This window comes from Cheilinus undulatus, linkage group 18 (genome assembly GCF_018320785.1).
Source record: "Cheilinus undulatus linkage group 18, ASM1832078v1, whole genome shotgun sequence".
Lineage (NCBI taxonomy): Eukaryota > Metazoa > Chordata > Actinopteri > Labriformes > Labridae > Cheilinus > Cheilinus undulatus.
The window spans coordinates 25,763,212-25,779,513 of NC_054882.1; the positions used below are offsets into that span (position 1 = coordinate 25,763,212).

Consider the following 16,302-nt stretch of genomic DNA (forward strand, 5'->3'; position numbering starts at 1 on the left):
ATTGTGTTATACAGCAAAATAGACCCACTTCCCTTATATGACAACATCAACTTTTTGAAAACTACTTTTTTAAGACAATGTTAAGTTATCATACTTATCAGGTCCAAATACCTCGAAGATATCAAAAATGCATACCAAATAAAAGCTCGACAAATAATGGTTGCTCACTGTGTTGCTGAAGTACATCAGCTGTTTCTTGCCAACATTTCTCTATTTTCAGTCTGCCCTGGTAGTCCCTCTACAACAGTGGTTTTCAAACTTTTCAGCCTAAGACCCCAAAATAATGTTGCCAGACATTGGGGAACCCCACTGTCCCTTTAGGAGGTTAAAGCATAGCTACACACAGCCTTGCACATTCAAGTGTAATTGTATGCAGACTTACATTTAAAGAATTTTTTTAAACATTACTATTATGTCAGCATAGATCCTGCCTAATGACAATGGTTTTATTTTGAATTAAACACATTTATGCATATAATTTGACAGTAATGGTTACAATTTACAACTTAAAAGAGATTCAAAAATGCATTTTGTGTTTTTGGAGGGCATATCACAACCCTTGTTGTGTGTTTGCAACCCCCCGTGGGGTCCTGACCCCCACTTTGAGAACCACTGCTCTGCAACACTTCACAAAGGCAGGGATGCTTCTCCTGCGTCTCACAGCTCCATCTCACAGCACCAACTTCATCATTTTCCCTTGTTTCAGCATTTAGTTTGATTATTCTTTGACTTCTGCATGATCAGAGTTCGCTCTGTTTTCATTGGTCAACATCTCAGACGTAATGAAACAAAATGTAGAAGGCAGAAAATAAAATAAAAAATGTCTGACAGTCCTAGCTCTACAGGTATTTTAAGTTGTTCCTAATATTGTTCCTATTATTTTGGAAATGCAAATCTGGATATCTGTTGCATGTGAGTAAATAATGTTTTATAAGTTGAACTAACACAGCAGAATGCACAACAGTATAGTCTTAACTGCATGCATTTATTGTGAAAATACAACAAGGTAATATTTTAGCAGGAGTTGCTCTGCTTTGACTCATGTATTGACATTAAATAATTTGTCCACCACTGGTTACTTTCAATTGAGGAGTCTTTCTAAGTGATGTTGACCAGCTGTAGGCAGCTGCTGATCATTTGACAGAAGTAGAAACAGCACCCCCTGCTGTTGTGCCACACTCTATCAAAATGTGAACACAGACACCAGCTTATAAAACTCTCAGTGCGGTAAATGATTGTGTCTATGTGTATGCTTTGATTTTTAGCTTCTCCAGCTATGAGAGGCTCTACTCCTCTTGATGTGGCTGCCTCCTCTGTGATGGACAACAACGGCCTGGCTTTGGCTCTGGAAGAACCGGATCTGGACAAGGTAAGACTACTACTACTTGCTATTGTAGTGTGAAATATTGTAGATGTTGTGGATAACTATTGTTCTGTATGTGGTTTTATCTGTGTGCTGTACCTGTAGGTGGTCACTTATCTGGCCGGCTGTGGTCTCCAGAGTTGTCCCATGCTGCTGGCTAAAGGTTATCCTGACATCGGCTGGAACCCCATAGAGGGGGAGCGTTACCTTTCCTTCTTGCGGTTTGCTGTTTTTGTCAATGGTAAGACTAAAGTAAACACCTTTTTTCACTATTTTCCTTATCTGTATCTCTGTTTACTTTGAAGCAAAGTTTGAAAGACCTTTATTTCTACAGTGGGCGCACTTACTATTAGTTTAAAATCTAATCCTGGTAAAGTCCCTGTCTTCCCCCGCTTTAATATCTCCTGTCTCTTCAGCTGTCGTGTTTAATAATCAGATTGTTTTTGTTTATCCTTCATTAATGCTCTCTATATTTTAAATGATTTTATATCTGTGCTGCAGGTGAGAGTGTTGAGGAGAACTCCAGTGTTGTCGTCAAGCTCCTTATCCGCCGTCCGGAGTGTTTCGGACCCGCTCTGAGGGGAGAAGGAGGTAATGGTTTACTGGCCGCCATGAAGGAGGCCATCAAGATCTCTGAGACGCCAGCGTTGGATCTGCCAGGGTCTGTGCATGGAGTCAGCTCGGACGTGTAAGCCTTTCAGATCAAGAAAAGCTTATCAAATCAATGCAGAGGACTTAACCCTGAGATTGGCTTCTCATCCCTCATGACTTTTGTGTTTGCTCTTTACTTTTCCTGCTGTTAGATCTGCTGATGGTGACGATGAAGAGGAGGTGGTACACATGGGCAACGCGATCATGTCTTTTTACTCCGCGCTCATTGATTTGCTTGGACGCTGTGCCCCAGAGATGCATGTATGTGTTAAAAAACCTGTTATGTTGTTTTACACAGATACTTCTTTCCTTTTAAAACTGTCTTGTTCTGCTGTTTAGCTTATCAACAAGGGGAAAGGTGAAGCTCTGCGTATTCGTGCCATTTTGCGCTCTCTGGTGCCAACTGAGGATCTTGTTGGAATTATCAGCATACCTCTGAAAATGCCCATCATCAACAAAGGTCAGGATGCTCACACTCAAAAACAAACATTAGCACTCTTTCTACATTGTATCTTCACAACCTCTGTCAGATCCTTTTATTTGCATGCTACTACAGGATGTGCAGCTCATGTGAAAGTACAATAGTTACCAAAGTCTACACCATCAGTGCAAGGCGGAAGGTTATTGATTTCATTTCACCGCTCATGCCTTTTTAATCAGCACAGCGCTTTACGGCACACTCCCATAGCTCTGAGTAAGCCAAATCATTTCTATAGCAAGCTGTCATGCTCTATTGATTGATCGGCGTAAGCATGGCGAGGCTCACCTCTTAAATTTGCTGCCCTGAGCACTGCTGCACCAGCTCTGTCAGCAGGCCAAGAGTGAAGACAACAAGCTCCAGCAGTAGAAAACTCCCATCTGGGTGCTGCTGCATGCTGCCTAATGAATACACACGAGCCCCCTAATCAGAGAGGACTTTCCATTATTTACTGTAGGCTGTTCCCAATGTTGCTGCTGCACACCTGAGTGGTTTATTGTGCCTTCCTCTTGTTTCCTAATCTCTTAGATGGGTCAGTGACAGAGCCGGACATGTCAGCCTGCTTCTGTCCAGATCACAAGGCCCCCATGGTGCTCTTCTTGGACAGAGTGTACGGTATAGAGGATCAGAGCTTTCTGCTGCACCTGCTTGAGGTGGGCTTTCTTCCTGACCTGCGTGCAGCTACATCTCTGGATACGGTGGGTAATGTTGGCAACAGCTGGAGAAAGAAGTGATGAATGGACAGCCTCTGTTACATGAACTTTATCAAGGTTATTCAGGATCGATAGTATTGGGCAACCTTTTAAACTAATGAGGAGTTTCTCATTAGGCCTGTTAAAAAGTTTCACTTAAGCTGATTAATGCAATCATTTTTAACTCTTATTTATCCAAAAAAGTTTGCAGAGTTATCAGTAGATTAACAAAAGTGTATCAGCCTTGCTTACTCAATTATCCATTTCTAGCTCTGAACAGATCAGAGCTTGGGCTGAAATTTAGCCATGAAGTAGGATTATATAGCCTTAAATAGACAAACATTTATTGTCATTGCATTGCACAAATATGCTAAAATGATATTGGATGGCTGTCCTTGATGTATCAATAACTTAAACAGCATTTTGATAATTAGGTTTGTTGTATGACAGGCCACTGTGTTATGAACAACCAGGCCAAATTCAGTCATGAAAAACATCTCCAAGTTTATGAAATTAAGCTTCAAATTCGTGAAAAATAAGGCAGTAAGATCTGCTCTAGCTTGAATGTGCCAAGGCCAATCAGGAGAAATACAATCCTCTGAAACTGTTCAATATGCTACAACCTAACTGGAGAAATCATCTGTCTGCTATGCTGCTATGCTATAACTCTCTTTTTTAAGCCACCAGAGACTCAATCAAATTTATGTCATGACAGGCAGTCAGTTTTGAAGCTAAAAAGTCTCATTTTAATTTTCTCATCCTGTATTTAACACTTCAGGTATTCCTTATATCAAAATTTCTGAATTATGTGAAGTTATGGCCCCCTCCAATTTGTGAGCCCTCTTTGTTGTTAAGTTGCTGCTGAAAATACTCCATTTCCTGATATATCTCTTCAAAATAAAAGTCTATCATGAGATACATTACTAAAGCATCACAAAACTAACAGACAGGAGGGACTGAACTATTGCTGCTTTGAGAGAGACAAAGCCACAGTCTTTTTCTTTTAATCATCCAAGACTGAAGACAAGTGAAATCTAGATGAAAACACACCTTCAGTAGGTAAGATGTTTGCTCCTGCTACATCTGGTTCAAGTAAAAAAAAAAAAAAAGAAAACCACTCCAGCATTTAGCCTGCCCCCTGACCTTATGGTGAACTCTGGCTAAAGCGCAGCTGCCTGGCTCTGTGCCAGAGCAGAGATACAGAAGTTAGGGATTAAATTGAATGTTTTCTGGCACAAATCTCTCCATTATGATACCTTTAATGACCCATAGGCCACTGTGGCTAATAGATTTGGGACATTTACCTCAATTTACCTTACACAGTATGGTCACCTTTGTCACATGGTGTATGTTCTTTCCATTTTCAGGAGGGTCTGTGCACCACAGAGACTGCCCTGGCCATGAACCGCTACATCGGCTCAGCCTTACTTCCCCTCCTCACCCGCTGCGCTCCTCTCTTTGCCGGGACTGAGCACTATGCCACCCTCATCGACTCTACGCTGCACACCATCTACCGCCTATCCAAGGGCCGCTCTCTTACCAAGGCCCAGAGAGATGCCATAGAAGAGTGCCTGCTGGCTGTTTGCAAGTGAGGCACATATTAAACTATTAGGGTTCTCTTCTTCGATGAAAGATTACACAACAAACAATGTGATTGCACAGCTGGCAGTAACAGCCAAGATCAACAACACATTTTATCTGCTTTCTAACAAAACTCTTTAACAGCTCAAGGCTTCGTAAATCCTACTAAATCGCTGGGACAAAAGTGGTGAGACTGTGAAGATGTTCCGGTTAAAGGCAGCTCAGGGCAGCAGAGCTCTTATCTTTCTCTCTCTCTCTCTCTCTCTCTCTCTTTCTAACTTTGTTCTGCAGGCACCTTCGGCCCTCCATGCTGCAGCAGCTCCTGCGCCGCCTCGTCTTTGATGTGCCCTTGCTCTCTGATTACTGCAAGATGCCTCTCAGGGTGGGCGACAGTTTTTTCTACTTTTCTGCCTGTTGCTCTGCATGATTTTTTCTGTCCTGCTTTACCTTAATTCAGTAGATTTTCAGCTGTGTGAAAAAATAACAGCGGCTTATTTACACTAACTCTGTTGCAAATTTACCTTTGTAGCAAAGGTATTCACCTTTCACACAGCCAAACTCTAAGGTGCACATTTCTAATCCACCCAGGGGTGTTAATCATCAGGTTTGGAGGTAGAGGGCAGCCACAGGAGGGAAAACAAGGGGATGAAGTATCAGAGTATGTGATTACAGCCTTGTTGGCTCCACTGCTCAACTCCATCTGTCTAGCCACACAAGAGAAATACTGCATATGTACTGGACTGTGTGCAGCCTGCGAGGTTGCAGCTGCACTTATCCTATGCGTACATTTTGATTTTATTTGATCTAAGCTTCAGTGGACGATTTCATGCATGTTCCAGTGCCAGTTTATTTGGAGTATGTGTACTTCTTGTCATGGAAAACATGTCTTTTTTGCTGAACTTTATCACTGTGCATGCTTTGACTTTTCTCTGTATGCACCCTTCAGCTGCTAACCAACCACTATGAGCAGAACTGGAAGTACTACTGCCTCCCGTCGGGCTGGGGCAGCTACGGCACAGCTTCAGAGGATGAACTGCTGCTGACCAAGAAAATCTTCTGGGGAGTGTTTGATTCTTTGTCCCAGAGGGTAAGGAAAAATTTTATCATGGCCCTTTTCTGCATGACTCAATTTTCTAGTCATTAGATTTACTAAAGACTGACTTCTCATTCCTTTTAAAAAGCTATGTTAAAGCCATTGTTTAACTACAAATGCTTTGTGACAGTGATGAACTGTTAAATAAAGTCATCTAATTCATCACAGTCTAGATTAGCATGTATGTATGAGCAGGACTCACTGGCACCAATATGGTGAGCTCTGTTCGTGATGCAGATGGCTGCACTCAGCACATCTTGCTAAATGCACACTCATGAAAGGAGGCTGTGAAAGGGCTGGCCTAAAAACATCAATATCTCGACAGACCTCATTGATCCAAAGCCTCTTGCAATTGGGTTCTTCAGCTTTTAGAATAATTCTTCATTAAAGCCCCCCCCCCCCGCTGAAGTACACACATAGCTCTATTTAAGCACCTCTTCAGAGGAGCTTAATACTTATTTGTATTCTTTAGATAAACATTTTGTAAAAAAAAACAAAACTAAATAGCCTATAAAAAGCTAGGTTTTTATACTTTTTTTTTCTTTTCCACAGAAATATGATGCAGAGCTTTTCAAGATGGCCATGCCTTGCCTCAGTGCCATAGCAGGAGCTTTGCCGCCGGATTACGTGGACGCCTCTATCAGTACCGCTCTGGAGAAGCCTGTATCTGTAGACGCTCAGGGCAACTTTGACCCCAAACCCATCAATACTTCTAAGTAAGCCCAGTCAAAGCCAGATATCAATAAGGACTTTCATGTCAGCCTGACACCTGTGGTTATATGCATACTACATGACTTAAGTTAACACACATTTGCATATGTGAGCCAACTTAAGCCTGGCACACTGAAATAGTTTTGCAATCTTAAGCCATTTTTAAAATGTGAGAAACTTCACACAGGATGGTAAAAAATGACAAATTTCACAGTTTTAGTGCCTATTAAAAGTAGTCACCCCTTTGGATGTTTCGTACTTTTATTTACTTTATAAATCAGTCATGGTGAATATGTATATATATGCATTTTACTTACCAAGAAAAGACAAAACCACCTCTTTAACGTCAAAGTAAAAACAGATTTCTACAAAGTAAAGTCAATTAAATACAAATTTGTAATGTAAAAGAAGTTGTTGCATAAATATTTACCCCCTTTAAACTGACTGACCTAATTTAACAGAGGTCTAACTAAATGGTGCTAGTAGTCTCACAGTTAGTGGAATGGGAGTCACCTATGTGCAGTAAATGTATTTCAGGTGATTGTAGTATAAAAGACACCTGTGTCTGGCAGGTCCAGTCACTGGTTAATCAATATTCCTGGCTATCATTACACCATGAAGAAAAAAGAACACTGAGCAACTCAGAGAAAAGGTTATTGGAAAATATAAGTCAGGGGATGGATAAAGGATTTCTGTGACACTGAACATCCCCCAGAGTTCAGTTAAATCCATCATGAAGAAATGGAAGGAATATGGCACATGTGTAAATCTGCCTAGATCAGGTCATCCTCTCAAACTGTGTGACCGTGCAAGAAGGAGACGAGTGAGAGAGACCACCAAGACACCTATGACTATGAAGGAGTTACAAGCTTCAGCAGCTGAGATGGAAGAAACTCTGCATACAACAACTGTTGCCCGAGTTCTTCACCAGTCAAAGCTTTATGGGGGAGTAGCAGGGAAGGAAGCCACCGTAGGGGATTGCTCATTAAATCTTGACTAGAGTTCACCAAAATGCAGTGGGAGACTCCATGGTCAAGTGGAAAAAGTTCTTTGATCTGAACACTGCACATCAACACAAATACACCATCCTTTCTGTTAAGCAAGGAGGTGTGGTGGGAATGCTTCTCATCAGCTGGCACTGGAAGGCTTGTAAAGGTAGTGGGTAAAATGAATGCAGCAAAATAGAGAACAATTCTGGAGGAAACTCTTGTTCAGTCTACAAGAGGACTACAGCTTAGGAGAAGATTTATTTTCCAGCAAGACAATGACCCGAAGCATACAGCGAAAGCTGCACAGAAATGGTTTAAAGACAGTGACTTGAAGGGGGTGAATATTTATGCACTCACTTATTTTACATAACATATTTTTATTTAATTGACATTTCTTTGTAGAAATCTGTTTTTGATTTGACATTTAAGAGTTTCTTTGTAATTTTCTTTGTCAAAACCTTTTTATATTGACCATGGTAATAATATTGATCGTATAGCAAGTAAGAATTCCATTAGAGTTCAGAGTCACAATAAGATAGTGTGCTAATACTTTCAACAAAGTTGTTCAATGTTTGCGCTTTTTAGCAAAGACAACTCCTTTTGATTTCATGGTTTTACAAAAATTTCAAACACACCCAAATGGAGACACAAAATCTGATTTCATTCAACAGAAGTTGAAAGTAAAGTAAAAGTTTTCAGAAAGTCCAGGCAAATGTAGCCGCAAAAGACACAATCATGAGGACCCAAATGTACAAACATCGACGATGAACTGACACAGAAGGAATGCAGCACAGAAACTAGACAGACAAGGAGTAGTTAGAGACAGGGGGACAGGTGTGACTAATGAAACACAGGAGAAAAAGATAAGGGCAATCAAAGGAAACCAAGGGGAGGAAGAAGACTGGATTCAAACACAGGGATGACAACTACAAAATAAAACAGGAAACATGGAAAAAACACATTAAACCCTAAACACTAAAACTAAAAAAATACTATAAACAAACACAAGAGGATTAAATGACATGATCTCAAAAACAGGGAACAAAACTAACTCTGAAATACTAAATCAAAACCCAGGATCATGACTTTTAGTCTTAGTAAAAAAGTCATTTTTTCCACTTTGTATTTCATTATTTTCATTATTTCATTAACTACTTCCATCCATTCCTTAAGTTTTGGGGGCTTAGGTTTATACCATCTCCTTGTGATTTTTAACAAGCCATGATCATTATCTGACTAGTCTTTGCTTTTTAATGACTAATTTGTAATCAAACTAAAATACAGTACCTTCATATCATTTAGTAATCCACAGCCTTAAATCGTTTTTAAAGCTAAACAAATACTTACCCTGAATGATTGGACATGTCCAAAATAAATGTTAGTGATTTGCATCAGGATTAATTAGGATTTCAAATTGTGGTTGCCCTGATCATATTCTGAGCACATTTGAGAGAGTAAAACCACTCTAAACAAGCTTCATACCACAGGAATATAATCTTTAGAACTATCAAATACTTAGGCTTTTGCTGACTCATCATTGTTCTTTTCTGCATGTCTTAGTTTTTTGGATTGGGTCCATAATCAGCCTTATTATCTTCTAGTGTGCACCCCACCTAATCTTTTTGTTGTCTTTTCCAGCATTGCTCTCCCAGAGAAGCTTGAACACTTTGCTAACAGATATGCAGAGCATACCCATGAGAAGTGGTCAGCGGAGAAGGTAAGACCACGTATGAGCCAACAGGAAAATTGAGATGATATGTGAAAAGGTTAACTGCATAAAGATACACTATTTTTAAAATCAATAGGAAGGTATTTCAGCTGTATCCAAGTGAAAAAACAACTTAAAATCCATACTTTTTTGTCTTATTATCTTTTATCTCTGGTTATGTTTTCTTTTTGTATTTTCTGTGGGGATACTCTGCAGACAATAATTGGTCCAGTCTCAATGTAGCCGGCCCCTGCTTTACTTCATTCAGCCAAATGCATTGTCTGACTTTTTGCATCTGTCAAAAAAAATTAACAAATGCTGAGGCCAGCAGGAACTGAATGTACCATGGCTCCTTATTGTGTGATGCACAGTTAATCTTTTACCCATCTTTCAAGTAATAAATCACATCCCCTAGGGAATGTAAAGGCATTAAGGATCCTTTCACTCCTGTGCATCCCTCTGTGCGTTTCCCCTCAGGTGCTGCTGGGATGGAAATATGGAGATTGTGTGGATGAGAAGGCAAAGACTCACCCTCAGCTCAGGACCTACAAAGCCCTGACAGAGAAGGTAGATGATGTTTAATATGAGATATGTGGAGAAGATTGAAACTGAACAGATAACCCTGAAGATTACAGATTCTGGGCTCAATCCCAAGCTCTGTGTCTGTGCTGCAGGAGAAAGAGATTTACAGATGGCCTATTAGAGAGTCCCTGAAGAGTATGCTGGCAATGGGCTGGAGCATCGACAGGACCAAAGACGGTGAAAGCATGTCTCAGAGGGAGACGGAGAAAATGAGGAAGATCTCTCAGACTTCACAGGTAAAGTACTGACGATAGGACTAATACAAAAACAAACGAGGCTTGTTTCCAAAAAAGATGGGACTATAATGAGTGAAATGGAGATAAAGGCTCAGTCACTTTTCTAAATTTTACTCCTATCCCCACTCATAATTTTAAAGTGCTCCTTCCCCGTCAAACAGAGTTAGAAGGGATAGTGACAGAACCATCCCCTATGAACTCAGACAACCCTTCAAGGTCCTAATACGTCATCACTAGTCATTTACGTAAACATAGTCTATCTTGATAGAGCTCGAGTTGAATATACCACAAGAGGCTGATCATGGAGGCCATAATGGACAAAAACACTTTCATGGCTAGGGGTGCATGAGGAAAAATCCAAAGCACAAACAATGGGACTATTATTAACTGTCAAACTAAAAACAAACTTATAATGAAGTCAAGCCAGTAGGCAGTGGAGTAAGGCTAAAGCCGATGAAGGCAGGGTGTAACAGAGTGGAAGGTCTGGACAACTTCAGGACTAATTATAAACAGCAAACAGGTGTGCTATCGAGTCTTTGAAATCTGGTGAAAAACAGGAGCAAAAGTAGGTAGTAGGAGCTAAAGACAAGGAAAAAGAACGGAAAGACATTACCTGTGCAAATTCTCTTGAATGGATAAGCTCACAATTTCAGTCGTTAACCTCTTAGCTCACACTTTAAAGTTTTTTTTTCTTTCTTTTGCCTTCTATTTAAAGTTTTAGCAATTACTTTTCTTAAAAGGTGCAACTGTGAACTCATTTTAGCTATAAAAACAGTTTTAGCTAGCACTTAAGCCAGAGGTATTCACTGTACTTTTAAGCTTAATTCTCTCTAGTTATTTTACTGTATGTTTAGCTAAGCAGTCAACAACTACTAACAAACAAAATCTACTGTGAATTCATATTTTTAGATCAAACTTTTGTGAATCCATGAATTAATCGAGATGAAATGTGTTACACTGACTCTGACTAGTCCATGTACAACGTACCGTTTTCTGATTATACTATAATATACACCAAATGGACAAAAGTATGTGACCACACCTGTTAATTTTTGAATTTAGGTGTTTTTTAAATGAAACCTGTTGGCACAGGTGTACAAGATCAAGCACCTAGCCATGCATTCTCTATGTACATGTATTTGTGATACAAAATGGGTCATCCTGAAGAGCTCAGTGACTTCAAATGTGGTACCATGATAGGATGCCACCTTTGCAATAAGAAGGTTTGGGAAATTTCATCCCTGCTGTATATTCCAGGAAACTGTAAATTATATTATTATAAGTGAAAGCATTTAGAAACAACAGTGATTTAGCCACAAAGCCATCGTAAAATCACACAACGGTTTCAACAACTGCTAGGGTGTATGATGTGTAAAAGTCGCCAACGCTCTGCTGATTCCATAACTAAAGAGTTCTGAACTTCCACTGGCATTAATATAAGCATAAAAACTGACGGTGGGAGCTTCATGTAATGTGTTTCCATGACTTAGCAGCAGCATGCAAACCTCACATCACCAAGTCCAATACCAAGCGTCGGATGGAGTGGTGCAAATGTCTGACAGCATTGTGAGAATTGTGAAGTTTAGTGGAGGAGGGATAATGGTAATGGGCTGTTTTTCAGGGTTTGGGCTAGGTCCCTTAATTCCACTGAAGGATAATCTTAATGCTTCAACATGACAAGACATTTTGGACAATGCTATGCTTCCAACTTTGTGGCAACAGTTTAGGGAAGGCCCTTTTCTATTTCAACATGACTGTGCCCCAGTGCACAAAGCAAGGACTATAAGGACATGGTTTGAGTTGTTCGGTGTGGAAGAATTTGAGTGGCCTGCGCAGAGCCTTGACCTGAAACCCACCGAACATCTTTGAGATGAACTGGAACAGTGCCTGACCCCATAGATGCTCTGCATGCTCTACTCTCTCTCTCTCTCTCTCTCTCTCTCTCTCTCTCTCTCTCTCTCTCTCTATATATATATATATATATATATATATACATGTGTTTGAATACAGTGTTATTATAGTCCCTGTTGATGTGATGGTCAGGTGGCTAAACACTTTTGTCCATATGGTATATATTATGACAATATTATTGAAGGATTTTGTTTTTATTTGTAGACACAAAGCTAGTATTGTTGCTAATCTTCTCGCATAATAGACCCAAAGCCTAAAGATGTAGACTAATCCTTCAACAAATGCTTTAAAAGCTGAAATCTTACATGATCAAAGTGTTCTTTTTAGCTATTTATATACTGTGCCTTATTATACTTTTGCATCCTTCAGGCAAATGGCTTCAATCCAAGCCCAATAGACACCAGCAATGTGATCCTATCGAGAGAATTGCAGGTGAGTGACCTTACACATGTTTTTCTCACTGTAGTCTCTCGGATTGAATACGAGATGAAAAGCAATATTTAATGAATGTGAATAAGTAAGGTGGGCGGGACGTGCTTCTCACTAAGATGTGCTATTTGTCTTTTGGTCTAAGGGGATGGTGGAGGTGTTAGCTGAAAATTATCATAACATCTGGGCCAAGAAGAAAAAGAGTGACCTTGGAAGCAGAGGTGATTTCTTAATGAAGTCAATTACGGATGCATATATTAAACAGATATCTACAAACAGCAAGGGATAACACTGTGTGGGTCGGGTGTGTGGATGAAGAGTGCTATGTGATTGTTTCTGTTTGCCTGAGAGCATATATATGCATGTTTCTGCTTTGGTCTTGACTGAATATGTTAATTTATGTGGTATATCCACTTCCTGTAACCATCTGCCCTAAAATAGTCTAGCTTTGGTTACAGGTGGGGGCACACATCCTCTGTTGGTGCCTTATGAAACACTGACAGCTAAGGAGAAGGCCCGTGATCGAGAGAAGGCTCAGGACCTTTTCCGCTTTCTGCAGATTCATGGTTATAGCATCACCAGGTCGGACATTGTAAAATTGATTTAATATCATGTTAATTTCTGCAGAAACAAAACTTTTTAGCCACTACTAGTACTAACAGTGGTCTGTGGAGTCCTTTTCTTGGCTAGTTGAAAATATAAGCCCCTTAAAATGTGGTTTAACTCTATGTTTTGCAGAGGTTTGAAGGATTTAGAGCAAGACTCCTCATCCATGGAGAAAAGGTTTGCTTACAAGTTCCTCAAAAAGCTGCTGAAGTATGTAGACTCAGCTCAGGAGTTCATCGCTCACCTGGGTTAGTAAAGATTACATCTAATCACAACATAAAACTAAAGATAGCAATGCTTCTTTCTATTGAATATATAATTCCTTCACAACCCAGAGGCCATGGCTGCCAGTGGGAAAACAGACCGGTCTCCTCATGAACAAGAAATCAAGTTTTTTGCCAAAGTAAGTATGTGATATAAAGAGCTTTTATATAGTAAATTTCTATTACCCTGTTCGCATCTTGTCATTGATAATGTCCTCTTTTAGGTTCTTCTTCCACTCATTGACCAGTACTTCAAGAACCACTCCCTCTACTTCCTCTCCTCCCCAAATAAAAACCTGAGCAGCAGCGGTTACGCCTCCAACAAGGAGAAGGAGATGGTCACCAGGTACACAATAAAAGCATTATTATTTATAAATAAAAACCCCTCATTAGCTTAATTACAAATCCAAACTCTTTATATTCTCTCTTGATAATGAACTAATTTTCCTCCTTTTTCTATCCATCACACTTCCAGCCTTTTCTGTAAACTGGCAGCTCTTGTCAGACATAGGATTTCTCTCTTTGGTAAGCTGGTTACTGTTAACTAGTCAGTAGTGTATGTGTGCATCTCTGTGTGCTGTAATACTGAGAGCTATTGTAGGAATGTAGAAGTTCATTTTTTACCACAATTTTCTTCAAAAAGTTAAACTTTCATACATTCTAGAATCATCTGATACAAAGTGAAATATTCCAAGACTTTTTAGTTATTCTTTCAATCTTAATGTGTATGGCTTATAGCTCACAAAAATCTAAAATCCATTATCTCATAACATCAGAATAATGTGGAAATATCCAATTTACAAATGTTTCCTGAGCCTTCATTCTCTTATTCTGGTTCAGCCCACACAAGTGTAATCATGGGGAAGCCTTCTGACTTGACAAATGTCCAAAGGACAATCCTTGACATCCTTTATAAGGAGGGTGAGCCACAGAAGGTCACTGATGAAAGGACAGGCTGTTCTCAGAGGCTGCATCAAAGCATATTCATAGAGAGTTGACTGGAAGGGAAAAGTGTGGTAAGAAAAGGTGCACAAGCAACAAGGGTGAGCTCAGCCTTCAGAGGATTGTCAAAGAAAGCAGATTCAAGAACTTAGGGGAGCTTCAAATGGAGTGAGCTGAGGCTGGAGTCAGTGGATCAAGGGCCACCACACAGATATACCCAGGAAATGGACTACAAGTGTCATGTTCTTAGTGACCACAGATGTTATAAGAGTCTCATGTTGGCTAAGGAGAAAAAGAACTGGACTTTTGCCCAGTGGTCCCAGGTCCTATTTTCAGATGAAAGTACATTTTAGATTTCAGTTGGAAATTAAGATCCCAGAGTCTGGAGGAAGACCAGAGAGGCACAGAATTCAAGGTGTTTGAGGTCCAGTGTTTCAGTTTCCATTGTCAGTGATGGTTTGAGGTGCCGTCTCATCTGCTGCTTCTGGTCCACTGTGCTTTATCAAGTCGAGAGTCAACACTGTCAGCTATCCACCAGGAGATTTGGATAACTTGAAGCTTTCATCTGCTGAGAAGCTTTATGGAGATAATGATTCCTTTTCCAGTAGAACTTGGCACCCCACAGTGAAGCCAAAACTAACAGAAACTGGTGTGTTGACCATGGTGTTACTGTGCTTGATTGGCCAGCCAACTGGTCTGACCTGAACCCCATAGAGAATCTCTGAGGAAATGTCTGGAGGAACATGAGAGACACCAGACTCAACAATACAGACAAGCTGAAGGCTGTTATCAAAGCAACCTTGACTAACACCCCAGCAGTGCCACAGACTGACTGGCTCCATGCCACGTTGCATGAATACAGTAATTTGTACAAAAGAAGCTCGAACCAATTACTGAGTGCATAAATGAGCAGAATTTTCCAGAAGCAAATCTGTATTATTAATTCATTGTGTACTATTTTCTTTGTTTCCTTTTTTTATTTGAGTGAACTGTAGGTCGTAATCATCAAGATTAAAACAAAAAATGTCTTGAAATATTTTGCTTGCATGAGAGGAATCTAGAGTGTATGGAAGATTTACTTGTTGAATTAAAATTTCTGTCATGAACTTCTTCATGATATTCTTAGTCTTTTGGCATCCACCTGTATTTAGATTAACTTCAGGCATATAGAAATAATTTGTTGTGCTGCTGATGCTCTTTTCTGTTTTTATAGCTTGAACAGAGGCTTCAGTATGAATGTTGGTCTGTTAAGTAACTTGCAGTATTTTTAAGGTTGTTCTCTTTGGTGCCTTTAAGTTCTGTTGTCTTAGAGGCTTTATCATTGGTTTCCTGTACATAAGGGTAGCATGAAGGAGACCAACAACTTTTTCTGTTTATATCTCAAACAAACATAATAGAATACTTTAAGTTGTGAGTCTTAGAATTATTGGAATGCTGTTTTTTTTTAACTTACAGAGCCAGGCCTTTCTTTTTTTTAAACCAGTTTCCACCTTAGATGCTACTCATCTTGTTTACCTTTTCCTTTATAAAAGCTTCTTGAGACTCAGCCATTAAATGATGATTGACTTTTTACAATTGAGGATTTTTTCTCCATGAACTAAATCACAGAATTTATCAGTGTATCCCTAGTGGCATGACCAAAGCTCATATAACATGTCCAGCTAGCAAATATAAGTAAAATCCTTTTCCTGACATTTGTTCAGAGGCTTTTAGTCTTGCATGGTTTAAACTATTTGTTACATATTGATAGCTGGTGTTATTCTTTTATAGGGAGTGATTCAACTACAATCGTCAGCTGTCTGCATATCCTGGCACACACTCTGGACACCAGGTGAGGACAAATTAGACAAGACTTCTATGGAAGCCAGGAAGCCGCACACTGATCCATTTTCAAAATGCTTTGCATTAAGAGAAAAGAGGGTTGCTAATAGCTACAACACAAACAAACAGATCGCAACATGAATGTGTATTCGAAACATTTTGCATTAACAGGAAATGCAAATAGCTTCATTAGATGGGCGTTATGCATTGAAAAACATTCTGAGGCATGGAGGCCACAAAGCAATA

At 39.8% G+C, this 16,302-nt stretch overlaps 1 protein-coding gene across 1 annotated transcript in view; it reads left to right on the forward strand.

Annotated features, from left to right (window-relative positions):
• LOC121526088 (ryanodine receptor 3-like) overlaps positions 1 to 16,302 on the forward strand; it is a 140,330-nt gene that overhangs the window by 82,837 nt on the left and 41,191 nt on the right. The window contains 21 exon segments of the mRNA XM_041812420.1: positions 1,266 to 1,369; positions 1,469 to 1,604; positions 1,865 to 2,051; positions 2,167 to 2,275; positions 2,354 to 2,474; positions 3,021 to 3,190; positions 4,552 to 4,772; positions 5,057 to 5,147; positions 5,712 to 5,852; positions 6,411 to 6,574; positions 9,197 to 9,275; positions 9,744 to 9,833; positions 9,941 to 10,084; positions 12,365 to 12,427; positions 12,570 to 12,645; positions 12,883 to 13,006; positions 13,163 to 13,278; positions 13,366 to 13,433; positions 13,518 to 13,639; positions 13,769 to 13,818; positions 16,006 to 16,066. Of these exon segments, the coding sequence (XP_041668354.1) occupies positions 1,266 to 1,369; positions 1,469 to 1,604; positions 1,865 to 2,051; positions 2,167 to 2,275; positions 2,354 to 2,474; positions 3,021 to 3,190; positions 4,552 to 4,772; positions 5,057 to 5,147; positions 5,712 to 5,852; positions 6,411 to 6,574; positions 9,197 to 9,275; positions 9,744 to 9,833; positions 9,941 to 10,084; positions 12,365 to 12,427; positions 12,570 to 12,645; positions 12,883 to 13,006; positions 13,163 to 13,278; positions 13,366 to 13,433; positions 13,518 to 13,639; positions 13,769 to 13,818; positions 16,006 to 16,066 (2,437 nt within the window).